Here is a 14,707-nt window from a genome sequence, read left to right on the forward strand (position 1 = left end):
TACCTAGCACGCACTCCCTGACAGACGGCATCATGCTGCCCACATGGCAAGGTACAGAACGTTGACACACACAAAACTCTTTCTGTAAGGTGATCCTGAGAGTAAAAAGCTCAGTAGGGCAAAAGAGGAAGAAGCTAAAAGTCCTCAAGCCATTTTCTGATAAAGACAACCCCAGCTATGGGTCAAATAGCCGGGCAGGATAGGCTCGTCAACCCTGGCAGGCAGCTATCCTAAGAGAAGACCACTCTGAATTCAAAACGAGGGTAGAGGAGGCTCATCATCCATGGAAGGAAACTCGTCTAGGAGAAGGAAAACTCCGAAATGAAACCCACGCAGTCCCTCGAAGACGGAACGGCACTGGCCTTTTTAGGCGGGGAGCAGACCGGGTGCCTACGCTACTTTCGACAAATGGTTGTGTCATCAACGAATCATGATAAAGACAGTTTTCTTGAGTTCATTTATTTTATTTCAATACTTGTTTTGACAAATTTGAAAGGAAATTCACAAGTCTAAGCTCTTCACAATATATACAACAGTGATACAATTTGAGCATTCGTAGAAGTGTGCATCAAAATCGATCGTGGAATGATGAAAGCATAAGTTTGATTTGATACAGTGAAACCCCCCCTTTTGGCCCTCCAAAAATCTTGAGAAAATCAGATCTAAAAGAGGAGGCAGGGATGGCCAAATCGTCACCAGGGGCGATTAAAAAATCCGCCGGGCTAGTAGAAACCGCCTGGCATCTCGCCCGGCTGGCCAATGGAAATGTTGGTCAAATGCGACCCTTATGGTTGTAATATCGAGTTTTAAAGCCATATAAACACGGCAGATCAACTGTGAAATGTACCGGGCCAGCGAACTTTCTGCCGGGCTTGTGACTTTCTTGAAGTTACTCGTCCGGCTGGCGAGTTAAAATTTAGCGATTTTGGCCGTCCCTGGGAGGGAGTCTTAAAATGGTGGTAAATGTACAGGAAGTATGGACAACAAATCTGAGAAACAGGGAGGGAGTCTCAAAATGGGGGGGGGGGGGGGGGGGGGAAAGGTTTACTGTATGTGTGAAACTGACATGGTCAGTGTGAAAAACAAGTAATTTACTTGGCAAATGATGGAAACATACTGGTTCATTTTACAGCAGAGCATCAAAGCATGAAATATCTGGAGGCAAGCACTTTATTTTACATTTGTGTTACATGTACCTATTGACGCTTTGTCCATATTAAATGTGGATTGTGTGTAATATGTACAAATGTGAAAACTGGTGCAAATAGCATACAATTTGAGACATAAAATTAGATAGATACAATTTGTGTGTGTAGTGACATTTACAAAAAAAGCCACAATTGTTCTCTGGACATAAAATTAAAAATAGATGATCTCCCCTTTTTGTCCTCTGATCAGACCCATACACAATAATTGGAGTCTGCATTTTCAATGTAAAAAAAATAGAAGCTCCCTAACTCGCACCAGTCCATCTATCCCTCATGCGTACAGTTTCATAGACAGGCATGCATGCACATATAAGGTTACACATTCTCACATGCATATATACATGTGCATACACATTATAATTGTCTACATTACTCTCTTTTGGTGTATGTGCTCACTTTATATTGATTGCACAAATATGCTCTCTCTCTCTCTTTCTCTCTCTCTCTCTCTCTCTCTCTCTCTCTCTCTCTCTCTCTCTCTCTCTCTCTCTCTCTCTCTCTCACACACACACACACACACACACACGGCTATGCTGGATTATGTATTACATAATAATCTAGCCTCATAACCAATCAGAAGCCTTGTCATCCGCAAGCACAGGCGAGGACGCAGCCCTTGGACCAATGGGATTGTCCATAGCATTGCGGTACTCAGAGTCTCGCCTGTGAATCTGAGCATCGCTGGTTCCCCTTTTCATTGGATTAGTTTGCTCTGACGCCGTGCGATTTTCTTCGTTACCATTCATCTCCTTTCCCTGTTCGTTGCTCTCTTCTTTCCTTTCTTCAGCTTGGCGTCTGCTTTCGTATTCTTGTCTGTGGTCGGGTGAAGGTTCTTGGTAAGCTCTCTCATCTCTGACGATCCTCTGACCCCCTTCCCTGTATTCTCTAACGTTTTCGTATTCGCTGTGACGAGGGGGTTGAACGTAGCGTTCGTGGTCTGGGTGCTGGTTGTTTCGATAGCCGTTGGGGGTTTGTCTGTCCCTGTTAATGTCCCTCGGGGGGTATGGAAGAGCCCGGGTCTGTCTTGCTCGGTGGTACTCCTCTTCTTCAGATCTCCTCACCCTGTAGGGGTAGTCAGGTCCGTAGGGAAGATTGCGCGGCCAAGGGGCAGGGTAGGGGAGGGTGTAGTAACGTCCGGCCTCGCGGTAGTTCATCCCTCGAACTGCTGGAGGAGGATTCCACGAAGGGTAGGCCTGTGCTTCCTCCCAGCGATCCGGTACATGCCTGAGGCTGACAGCAAAAGGCGGGTACTGTTGGTAGTAGCGGTCGTCCCGGACTGGTCCTGCTGACCGCGCTCTGTCATTTCTGTAGTGTTGCTGAGAAGCTCGGAGAGGGACGCTCTCCGAGACGGATCGAATCCTTCGGTCTGCGCTGTTGCGTCTTGAGTAGTCCACCGCCTCTTGCCTTGGCATTGACCTTGACCTTTCTTTTCGCTCCTTCTCGTCTCGTCTGCTGTGGCCGCTGAGTCGCTCGGGCCAAGGTGGACGTGGGGGTCCCTGCTGGTGTTTCTTGTGGCTCTGTGGGTCAAGGTTCTTGTCAGCCACCTTTAGCTGCTTGGAGGCCACCCAGCCGTTGACCAGTTCTTGCTTTCCGTAAGGGTCTGACCGCTTGGAAACACGGACCAGGTCCACCCTGTTGATGTTCTTCTCTTTGCGGTTGTCGTCTTTGGTCTTCTTGTGTTTGTGATGGTGATGGTGTGGTTTGCCTCCGTGAGTCTTCCTCCATTTGCTGTAGTAGTGACACACCAGGCTGGATATCACGCCCACCACGATCCCCAACGCTCCCACAGAACCAAAGACGATCATGTACAGCATCTTAGTATTACACTGGAACTGTCCGACTTCGTACATCGTCACTAGCTTCCCCCTGTGCTCTGGCGGCGATTGGCACATGTTGGTCAGATTCAGGTCAAACCTCTGTCGGATTTGAACCTTGGTCTTCTTCAACCAAGCTTGTAAGGGTAGCAGCTCACACCCACAGTGGAACGGGTTTCCGGAAACGTCCACTTCTTCCAGCTTTTCTAGGTCTTCGAAGAGCTCCGCAGGAACGACCTTCATCTTGTTCTTTCTCAAGGACACGACCTTGACCTTGATGAGCGGCTTGAAGGACGTGGTGTTCATCTCCTTGATGAGGTTGTAGCCCAGGTCGAGGTTCTCCAGTGACTTCAAGGACCTGAAGAGGCCGAAGAAGTCGATCATCTGCAAGGAGTTGTCGGAGAGACGAAGGCTGCTGAGGTTGCTAAGGTACTTGAAGGTGTTGTCGTCGAGGGTGGAGAGGTTGTTGTGACGAAGGTCAAGGACCTTCATGCGGTCCATGCCGTAAAACGTCTGTTGGTCCAGGAAGTTCAGTTTGTTGTTGTGCAGGTACACCTAACAAGTAACAAGAAGAGAATAGAGGATTAGAAGAGCGTACACAGAAAAGTGCATTACACTGAATGATTTCATGCTTCAAGGAAACGTCTGCATTTGGCATAACAATTCTTCCTTTTCTGCTATTTTGTTAGCACGTGAACTGTTAAAACTTCAATCATCCTGCTTTTGTGGGCTCCCTCTTTTTAAAGATATAAATTATTTTTTATTCTTTAGAGGGTTTTAAGACACTCTGGTACTTCCCCTGTAAACAATTCACATCACCATCTCAGACCAGTCGAGGCTTTTACCAGAGATAAGACCACCCTCCCACATGGACTCATCAAATCAAATCAAATTAACTTTATTATCTCACATGGAGAAATGGCAGTGGTGGTGCATGTAACAAAGACAAACGAAACACTACAACATTAGCATTATATTTAAATACATGTACTGAGTAATAACAATGTTCTCAACTACTAGTCGGATGAGACGAAAAACCGAGGTCCCTTCGTGTACACTACATTGGGGTGTGCACGTTAAAGATCCCACGATTGACAAAAGGGTCTTTCCTGGCAAAATTGTATAGGCATAGATAAAAATGTCCACCAAAATACCCGTGTGACTTGGAATAATAGGCCGTGAAAAGTAGGATATGCGCCGAAATAAAAAAAAATTAAAAAAAATTAAAAAATTAAAAAATCCCTGCGCTTAGAACTGTACCCACGAAATACGCGCGATATAAGCCTCATATTGATTGATTGATTCAACTACTAAACTGTTACCAAAAACCTGCCTGCTGTCTGTACAGATCGACATTTGTGTTGTTGTATCCACTTTGTCAGTGACACCAATGTTAAAGGCACAGTGCAGCTCACAGCCTTCGTTTTGTGTTTTTGTTGCAGCTGAGTGCATTTACAGTTCAAAAATCCTCCTATGGTAGTAAAACAAACCCAAAACTACCCAACGATGACATCTGTGAAGCTCGACAGTTTCTTGTTCACGCGAGTGCATACATTAACCTAAGTTATTACGTTGGTGTTTGGTCGGAGTTCGATTCAACTTGAGTGATTCCGGCCTCCATTTTGTTTTACACAAACTCATGATGACGTCTGACATAGTTTGCTTTAGTGACGTGTCTTTTTTGTGCATGATGTGGTGATCTATACCTGATCTAAATTTAGATCCAAAAATAGGTCAAGACCAGCCGGGTCCGAGTACAAAATTAATTCGAAAAAAAATCGCAGTTCTTGACTCTTTGGGTGCAAGTCAATGAAACTTGGTAGTTCTTCTAACGGATAGCTGCCTGATGTATGACTAAAAGCCCCAGGGGCTCCGTGCACCTGGATTTGACAAGTTCAGTACCTTTAATCTGCGAAATTAAATCATTAGCAAAATTCACAGCCACCCTATTGATTTGTTGGTATGTGTCCAAGTACAAGATGCTTGTACTGTACAGGGGGACCCAAAATGAGTGCAACCCATAAAAGTACTCACAGCTGCTACAAATGTGAATGGATTGAGTTTATTTTTAACACACATCAACGTAAGATGATAAAAATTAAGTTCTGAAAGTTGGAGTCATTTCGGTTGTGTGGTCCACATGTTAGCGACGTTGAAGGATATGCTCCAAATGTCCACCGCGTTGACGGAGACACTCCTGAATGCGCCGTGCAAAATTGTCCACCTGCCTTAACCCCCCCGATTCTATTTGTGGGGTTATTTGAAAGACCACGTCTATGAGGACAACCCCCAGACAATCATGGACTTGAAAGCTGCAATAACAACAAAGATCAGGAGGATTCCAGAGGCAGAGTGTGTCCGCGTGGTGGACAATTTTGCACGGCGCATTCAACGCGGTGGACATTTGGAGCATATCCTTCAACAGAGAGATTGTAACATTTATTTCAGTGCCTGTGTTCATGGTTGCAATAGGTGGTCAAAAAAAAAGAGTTGGCTGGTTGTACATACTGACTCAGTTACACACACACACACACACACACACACACACACACACACACACACACACACACACACACACACACACACACACACACACACACACACACACACACACACACACACACACACACACACACACACACACACACACACACAGACCCGTCAGTCACACTCATAGGGTAGGTATTCACTATCATAACTGATTCTCTCTCATAACTGATTCTCTCTCATTTCTCCATGTATCCATTTTATACAAATGAAAACTGGAAAAAAAACTTGTCTGCATTTCGTTAGCGATACCAAAACATGAACAGAACACACACTATCTGCCTTTACCGTCACAGCAGAATAACAACGTAACTGTGTACTTGATTTTGTGCGAGTGCGCACTGCAACCTTGGCCAAAATACCACGTGTGTGTGTGTGTGTGTGTGTGTGCGTGCGTGCGTGCGTGCGTGCGTGCGTGTGTGTGTGTGTGTGTGTGTGTGTGTGTGTGTGTGTGTGTGCGTTCGTTCGTGCGCGCGCACCAGTGTTTTACAAGGATCTTAGAAGGTGTGGGTGTGTGTGTGTGTGGGTGTGTGTGTTTTACAACAAGGATCTTAGAATGTGTGTGTGGGTGTGTGTATGTGTGTGTGGGTGTGTGTGTTTTACAACAAGGATCTTTGAAGGTGTGTGTGTGCGTGTGTGTGTGTGTGTGTGTGTGTGTGTGTGTGTGTGTGTGTGTGTGTGTGTGTGTGTGTGTGTGTGTGTGTGTGTTTTACAACAAGGATCTTAGAAGGTGTGTGTGTGTGTGTGTGTGTGTGTGTGTGGGTGTGCGTGTGTGTTTTACAACAAGGATCTTAGAAGGTGTGTGTGTGGGTCTGGGTGTTTTACAACAAGGATCTTTGAAGGTGTGTGTGTGTGTGTGTGTGTGTGTGTGTGTTTTACAGCAAGGATCTTAGAAGGTGTGTGTGTGTGTGTGTATGTGTGTGTGTGTGTGTGGAGGGGAGGGGGGCCCACCATACACAGGGGAACAGTGATACCTTTAAAGGAACAACAGTTGCAACTTACAACAAAACCCATTCATACCTCCTTCGTTGTAGTCCAGCTGAAGAACTGAGTGTGAGTGAGGAAGTTGTGCGACAGGTCAATGACTTGAGGGGAGGCGGGGAGAAAAGCCCGGTGGTCAACGCTGGCCAGGTCATTCTGGCTGAAGTTGGCCACCTCGATATGTGATGCCTCCGTAAACAGGAAGGCGCTCAGCGACTGCACATTGTTGTCATGAGCGTCAAAGAACCTGTTGATAAAATTCAAGAATGATGAGTGTGTTATGCATTAAATGATAAATAGTATGTAGTACCGGTGTTGTGAGGCCCCTCTGATGACAGGACACCTCTCATGAGAGGACACCTTCAATGTAAGGACACGTTTGGTGGACTAAGTTGTATGTTGTGCAATTTGCAATATAGCCACCGCAACTTAATTGTGAGGACTCTATGTACCTACAAACTCTACACTATCCTTAAATTGTTCTCTTAACCACATTACAGTACGTCTTTTGCAGGCCTCATCTAACACTGCACATATTGGAAATAGGCAGACTTTCAAGACGTTAGAAGCGAACTTGACGGAATAATCTATACTGTACCCCAAAACGTTAGACTGTCAAAATTAGACCTTAAATTGTCATGTCCAAACACAATGCTGTCTATGTTAGTCTCTGCGTGTTTACAGGCTAACTTCTGTGAATAATTTATGGTAACCAAGACCTTTAGAATTTAGTATTTTCTTCTTCATCCACCTCTTCAACCACATTGATGTCTTTTGCAAGACTCACCTAAGACTGCGCATATTTGACATGGAAGGCAGACTTATCAGTGCAGTAGAGGCGAAGTTGATAGAATAATGTATTGTAATGTATTGTACCTAAAACCTTAGGATGCCATAACTAACCATATTTTGTCCTTTTCAACTACATTGCTGTCCTTCCCTGGACTTCACCTGAGGCTGGGCATTTTGTGCATGGACATCAGGATTTTTAAGAGGTCAGAGGTGAAGCTGAGTGAATAATCTATATGTACTCAAAACAATTTAGAATGTCAAAACAACCCATCCTTTGCGTTGTTCAACCGTCTCTCTCCCGGGCCTCACCTTAGACTGCGCATATTTGGCATAGAAGGCAGACTTGTCAAGGCGTTAGAAGCGAAGTTGAGCGTCACGAGATGACTGCAGTCACCAGGCAGAACAACGGCCTGCAGAGTGTTGAAACTCAGGTCCAGCTCCCGAAGACCTCGCAGCGCAGAGAGGCTGACCTCCGTGGCGTCCAGTAAGCGGTTGTGAGACAGGTCCAGCACGTTCAGCTGCTGCATGCGGCCCACTGGGGAGCCTTTGAATGACGACAACCTGGAAAAAGAAGCAAGAGGCTTTGCTCCTCAGTAATACTACATATACAGAGCCTGGAAAAAGAAGCAAGAGGCTTATTTTTGCTCCTCAGTAATACTACATATATACAGAGCCTGGAAAAAGAAGCAAGAGGCTTAATTTTGCTCCTCAGTATTACCACATATACAGAGCCTGGAAAAAGCAAGAGGCTTAATTTTGCTCCTCAGTAATACTACATATACAGAGCCTGGAAAAAGAAGCAAGAGGCTTATTTTTGCTCCTCAGTAATACTACATATATACAGAGCCTGGAAAAAGAAGCAAGAGGCTTAATTTTGCTCCTCAGTAATACAGTGGTACCTCCCTTTACGACCCCTCTATTTTACGGGTCCCTGAATGATACGACCGACTTTTCTCTGACGGATTTTTTCTCCTTCTTTGTCTTAGTATTTCTCACCTCCGTACTACGTCCCCCTCTCTAATACGACATACGACCGTCCATACGCTGACTTATAACCATTTTTCCCAAAATTATCATGGGCTTGGTTTACTCTAATTATATCTCCAGTCGAGTCAGTGCGCGATACGGACGCTCAAAACTTGCGGAAATCCTTTCCGTGTGCAACATCACTTCGGCACGCAAACAGCTGAAGCCACGGGTTTTCGTTTCTATATCAGGTCATTACGTTATTATGACTCTAGATAAAGCTCATTTGCAAGATCTCTGCTTCATTTCGCACAGACCTGTGCAGTAACTCTTACCTAAAAACACGCAAAGTTACAGAAACGTCATGAAAGTAATCCGCACATCGAACCAAAACCAAAAGTTGTGGCGACGTCATGAAATTTTGCGATGTACGTCAACGAAGCACGTGCAAGTGTTTTCTGTCAAGCTAAAAATGGCCGACGCCAGAACATGGTTTCGAAATCTGGAACTTTTTTTGTGCTTTCCCCGATCCGTGACCGAGTGACGCGATATACAACCGCGCGTTTGGTTGAATCAATAAATTCTCATCAGAATCCCGTCAGTGAAGTTTGAAGATGAGTAGTGGAGTGTCCTAAATTACTCAACTCCCTGGACAGTCCGAAGTGCAGAGATGTCCCTTGAAGGAGCGAGCGTTTCATCGTGAAAACTGACGCTTTTCGCTACAATTTTACATCAGTTTCAACACACTGCCGCCGTTCTTTACGTTCGGTACCTTGCGTTTGGGACACTGTGTCTTTGTTTTTAACCAAATCCTTGCTGGGTATCGTATGACTGATCAGTAACTGGTAATGTTATCGACATCGTCATCGATGTGCATGCTTTGGGACCGCATGCTTTTGTTCGACCTCAGTGTGTTTATTGCAAACCATAACTCTTGAATAGTTACGGGGCAAGAAAACTTTGTGTGGGTAATTAATTGAATAGAAAACTGGTTACCATAATCGTTTAACTTTAAGCAAAGAATATCATTACTCTGTGGGCGGCATCAATCAAAACGCCCATGTCATTCAATCCGGATCAGTGACGGACCCGGACATGAACATAACAAACCAACTCCCCCATATTACGACCCCTCCATATAACGACCGAATTTCGGTAACATTTTCAAAGTCGTTATATAGAGGTACCACTGTATTACATATTCAGAGCCTGGAAAAAGAAGCAAGAGGCTTAATTTTTCCCCCATAATACTACATAATTATACAGATATTTTTTTCTGGATTAAGCTGTGGAGTTTTGTTGTGTTAAGTTGAGTTAGAGTAAATTTAGGACCGATCTCAAAAGTGCCTTTCTTTTACATGTAGTGTACTCCCTAGTAATACTACATATACAGATATTTGTTTCTCGAGCTGTGGATCGAGTTTTGTTGTGTGAAGTTGAGTAAAATTAGGACCTATCTCAAAAGTGCCTTTCTTGTGCGTGTAGTTTGCTAGTGAGCATCGCACGTTTTGATATTTCTTTGGTGCGCAATACTTTCGCTCACACAGGGAATTACATCGTTCCTCCATCCCTCACCCTCTCCCCACCACACCATGTTTTTTCTGATTATTGATCTATCATTAACAATTCTCATTAATTAGTGCTCCAGGGAACGTTTTTCAAGACAAGAAAATGCAACTAGTTAAATTATGCAAGTAAGTAAAATAGAAAGAAATACTCAGGGTTACAACGAAAGACAGACAAAACAAGAAATTCCTCCGAGGTAGGAAAAACACCCCCGTCAAAGGGAAATAACCTTCTCAGTTGGTGGCAGTGACTGAGTGAGAATGGTTATTTCCCTTTGACCATTAAGATGTCCCTCTATAAGTCCTTGTATAATTTTAATCCACCAATAACTCCCTAACCGTGTGTTTGATTGGTCCCAATTTTTTGAGTCACTTGAGAAAAAGTGACTCTATGTAATCGGTCAGTGTTAGTCTGTCCGGCCGGCCGGCCGGCCGGCCGGCCGTCCGTAGACACCACCTTAACGTTGGACTTTTCTCGGAAACTATCAAAGCGATCGGGCTCATATTTTGTTTAGTCGTGACCTCCAATGACCTCTACACTTTAACGATGGTTTTGTTGACCTTTGACCTTTTTCAAGGTCACAGGTCAGCGTCAAAGGAAAAATTAGACATTTTATATCTTTGACAAAGTTCATCGGATGTGATTGAAACTTTGTAGGATTATTCTTTACATCAAAGTATTTACATCTGTAGCCTTTTACGAACGTTATCAGAAAAACAAGGGAGATAACTAGCCTTTTCTGTTCGGCAACACACAACTTAACGTTGGGCTTTTCTCGGAAACTATAAAAGTGACCGGGCTCAAATTTTATGTGAACGTGACTCATTGTGTTGTGAATAGCAATTTCTTCCTGTCCATCTGATGCCTCATATAATATTCAGAACTGCGAAAGTGACTCGATCGAGCGTTTGCTCTTCTTGTTGTAAGGACCGTCTCAGGAATGTATAGAACCTGTTCACCAAGTTTGGTGACGATCGGTCCGTTCATTCTTGAGATCTATATGCGAACACAAACAAACAAACAAACAAACAAACACATCGAGCGAAACCTATACACACCCCTATACCGGGGGTGTAAAAAGGTAGACAGGAACTAAGTGTTAAAAAAGAAAAAGAAAACCAAACCCACATGAACTAACACAGAGCAGCATGAATGTACCTGCAGTGCGAAATGTTGAGCTCCACCAGATTCATCAGGTCCTCAAACCCCTCGTCAAGACTCGTCAGCAAATTCCCACTGATGTCCAGCCTCTCCAGGCTCCCGATATTCCCGAACGTGGCGGCAGGGACCGAACCGATCAAGTTCCCAGACAAATCCAGATCCTTCAACAGCATGAGACGGACATCGGAGAACAGCCCAGGATCAGCAATACTCATGTTGGAGAGGTTCACCACCTCCAACCCCGAGGTCTCCAGCGTCTTGAGAACGTCCACCACGGTAGAAAAAGACAGCATAGAGTTTCCCGCGAGGCTCAGGTTCTTCAGCCCAGGGATGGAGGTGAGCGCGTTGGCGTCAAAGTCTTGGAGCTGACAGTGGGAGAGGTCGAGGGAGCGGGGAACGAGGTGGTTCCAGGTCTCGGCCATCTCGAAGGCGTCGCTGCTGGCGTTGGTGAAGGGGTTGTGGGAGAGGTCGAGCACCTGGATCTGGGTGAGGAGCTGGAAGCGCAGTCCCAGCTTGAGGCGTGAGGCTCGGTTGTGAGACATGTTTAGCACCTGTAAGGATAAGGATACGATTTCATGTAGTCCTTTGAGGTTACCCTCATGGAAATTCGGGCTGCTTTCTTACTGGGGAAAGCGAGCTGCCATACAATACGATGCTACCCAATTTTTATTTTTTATTTTTATTTTTTTAAGATTTTGTGTTTGTGCGTGGACACAGTGAGATTTATGACAGACACGCATTTAGCCCTCAGTGTGTTAAAGGCACAGTGCTTTCCGTGTAAACAATTCGGGTGACCATCTCAGATCTGTTCAGGCTTTTTTTTTAACATTTATCCCAGCGAAGCTGGAGGTATCCCACATACTGTAATCGACTTGAGAAATGTTCACACCGATAATACATGATAAAGAAGGATTCTTTGTGCCCGGCTACGTGCTACAGTTGGAGATGGAAGTTCACCAAAAATTGGGACCATACTAACAAAAATACGGTGGGTGCAATAGTCGCCCCCATTTTTTCAGCAAACGCCACCCAAGGCCGCTTTGGACGGGTAGAAATTCTGTACTTTCCAAGTCTATTTGTGTGTGGTTCAAGACTGTGGATAAAGCTCGCGTGAGAAAATTACGTCACGGTCAAAAGTCTTTGACGTCAATTATTGCATCATGACGTCATGCCTCCCTGTAGTCTTTCTCTCTCGCGCAGTGTGTGTGTTTGTGTTCATTTTGAGCACATGTGTTGGTGTTACTGTGTGTGTGTGTGTGTGTGTATGTGTGTGTGTGTGCGTGCGTATGTACAGTGTGTGTGTGTGGGTGTGTGTCTGTTTGTATAAGAGAGAAAGAGAGAGAAAGAGAGAGAGTGGGTGGGTGTGTGTATGTGCGTGTGCGTAAGTGTGTGTATGTGTGTTTGTTTGCAAAGGTGTTTATGTCCGTCTGTCTATATGTGCGTATGGGGGTGTGTTTTGTGTGTATGAAGTGTGTGTGAGTGAGTGCGTGTGAGTGAGTGTGTATGTGTGTACGTGTGTAACTTGGGGGGGTGTGCGTGTGTGTGTGTGCGTGTGTGTGTTCGTGTGTGTGTGTGTGTGTGAGATAGAGAGTAAGAGAGAAGTTTGTCTTTCGCTGGGGTATGCAGTGCCTTGGCGTTGCACATCTACTTAATTTTTTAAGAGTCAATAAGACCATCCCTCCATTTGGACACATACCAACGATCAGCTCGGCTGCTGCCAGTAAAGATGGGAACTTTTATTTATTAATTAAAGGCACAGTGCAGCTCACAGCCTTCGTTTTGCGTTTTTGTTGCAGCTGAGTGCATTTACAGTTCAAAAATCCTCCTATGGTAGTAAAACAAACCCAAAACTACCCAACGACGACATCTGTGAAGCTCGACAGTTTCTTGTTCACGCGAGTGCATAAATTAACCTAGTTATTACGTTGGTGTTTGGTCGGAGTTCGATTCAACTTGAGTGATTCCGGCCTCCATTTTGTTTTACACAAACTCATGATGACGTCTGACATAGTTTGCTTTTAGTGACGTGTCTTTTTGTGCATGATGTGGTGATCTACCTGATCTAAATTTAGATCCAAAAATAGGTCAAGACCAGCCGGGTCCGAGTACGAAATTAATTCGTAAAAAAATCGCAGTTCTGGACTCTTTGGGTGCAAGTCAATGAAACTTGGTAGTTCTTCTAACGGATAGCTGCCTGATGTATGACTAAAAGCCCCAGGGGCTCCGTGCACCTGGATTTGACAAGTTCAGTACCTTTAATTTCACTGGACAACAATAATGTCAGATAAGGATTTTTTCAAAGAGAAATTCTCATTGTGCATAGATAGTGGCTATAGGCTGTTTGTTATTGGAACGTGTCCAAATGGGGGGATGGTCCTAGCCAAAGTATGACCGGCACGGTTGGCCTAGTGGTAAGGCGTCCGCCCCGTCATCGGGAGGTCGTGGGTTCGAACCCCGGCCGGGTCATACCTAAGACTTTAAAATTGGCAATCTAGTGGCTGCTCCGCCTGGCGTCTGGCATTATGGGGTTAGTGCTAGGACGGGTTGGTCCGGTGTCAGAATAATGTGACGGGTGAGACACGAAGCCTGTGCTGCGACTTCTGTCTTGTGTGTGGCGCAGGTTGTATGTCAAACTGAGCAGCACCGCCCTGATATGGCCCTTCGTGGTCGGCTGGGCGTTAAGCAAACAAATAAACAAAATCCAAAGTAAAAGTCTGGACAGATGGGAACCCGAATCGGTTGCACGGGAACGAACGCGCCTTTAATAATACAGAAATGAAAACCTTCAAAGTTCGATAGACCAGCATTCAGCATTCCTTTAAAAATTGAAAAGTGGAAACATCGAAAAGATTATATTGAAGTACAAGTACCCACAGATGCGTGAACAAAACCCACACTGAGCGAAGGAATGCTGTGAAGGAGGAAGTCAGACAGCTAGTCAAAGTCGTTGTGATTCAGGTCCAATATCTCCACCTCAAGACATGGTTTGCTCAGTTTTGGGCTGTCTTAAAAAAAAAGAGGGGGGACTGGGACCTCTGTACAAAAAACAAAACAAAAAAACCAAGAAAGCAACTACCCTTACCTTAAGCGCAGGAACACTGTGTAGGAGGTGACCAGGCAACTCGTCAAAGTCGTTGTGACTCAGGTCAAACACCTCCAGCTGAAGAACTGTTTTTCTCAATCTTAAACGGTGGGGGGGGGGGGGGGGGGGGGATTTAACGGGGATTGGGACCACTGTTACAGTCAAACGAGAAGAAATAAGAAAAAATAAAACAATTCTTACCTTGAGGGAAGGAATGCTATGCAGCAGGAGGTCAGGCAACTCATCAAAGTCGTTGTGGCTCAGGTCAAGCACCTCCAGCTCCCCGTTGTCCGCGAAGAGACTACTGGGCAGGCTCCTCAGTCGGTTGCCATGGAGATCTACCTTTCTCAAGTGCAACAGCCCCGTGAAGGTGCACAGCTGTAGACGGATGAAGTTGTTCCGGGACAGGTCCACTTCTCGCAGGTGGCGCAGACGCTCGAAGGACCCGTTGATCATGGGGCCCAGAAGGTTGTTGGACAGGTCCAATTTAGTGATGAGGGGGGACAGGTGGGGCAGGCGCAGGAAGCCGCGGTTGGAGCAGTTGACTGTCAGGTTGTCGTCCGTGCACGTGCACATGGTGGGGCAGTCCG

General features: G+C 45.3%; 2 protein-coding genes across 2 annotated transcripts in view; one reads left to right on the forward strand and one right to left on the reverse strand.

The window, feature by feature from the left end:
- The window catches only part of LOC138948995 (aspartate--tRNA ligase, mitochondrial-like), a 38,337-nt gene that overhangs the window by 11,077 nt on the left and 12,553 nt on the right, over window positions 1-14,707 (forward strand). The window lies entirely within an intron of this gene.
- Window positions 444-14,707, reverse strand: part of LOC138948993 (slit homolog 2 protein-like) — a 15,268-nt gene continuing 1,004 nt past the window's right edge. Inside the window, exons 2-6 of the mRNA XM_070320688.1 lie at window positions 14,319-14,707; window positions 11,033-11,586; window positions 7,652-7,903; window positions 6,590-6,797; window positions 444-3,577 (exon numbers count right to left, since the gene is read on the reverse strand). The exon at window positions 14,319-14,707 is cut by the window's right edge and continues 120 nt beyond it. Of these exons, the coding sequence (XP_070176789.1) occupies window positions 1,772-3,577; window positions 6,590-6,797; window positions 7,652-7,903; window positions 11,033-11,586; window positions 14,319-14,707 (3,209 nt within the window). The 3' untranslated portion in view covers window positions 444-1,771. The remainder of the gene's footprint in view (window positions 3,578-6,589; window positions 6,798-7,651; window positions 7,904-11,032; window positions 11,587-14,318) is intronic.

Source organism: Littorina saxatilis, linkage group LG15, assembly GCF_037325665.1.
Source record: "Littorina saxatilis isolate snail1 linkage group LG15, US_GU_Lsax_2.0, whole genome shotgun sequence".
Taxonomy (NCBI): domain Eukaryota; kingdom Metazoa; phylum Mollusca; class Gastropoda; order Littorinimorpha; family Littorinidae; genus Littorina; species Littorina saxatilis.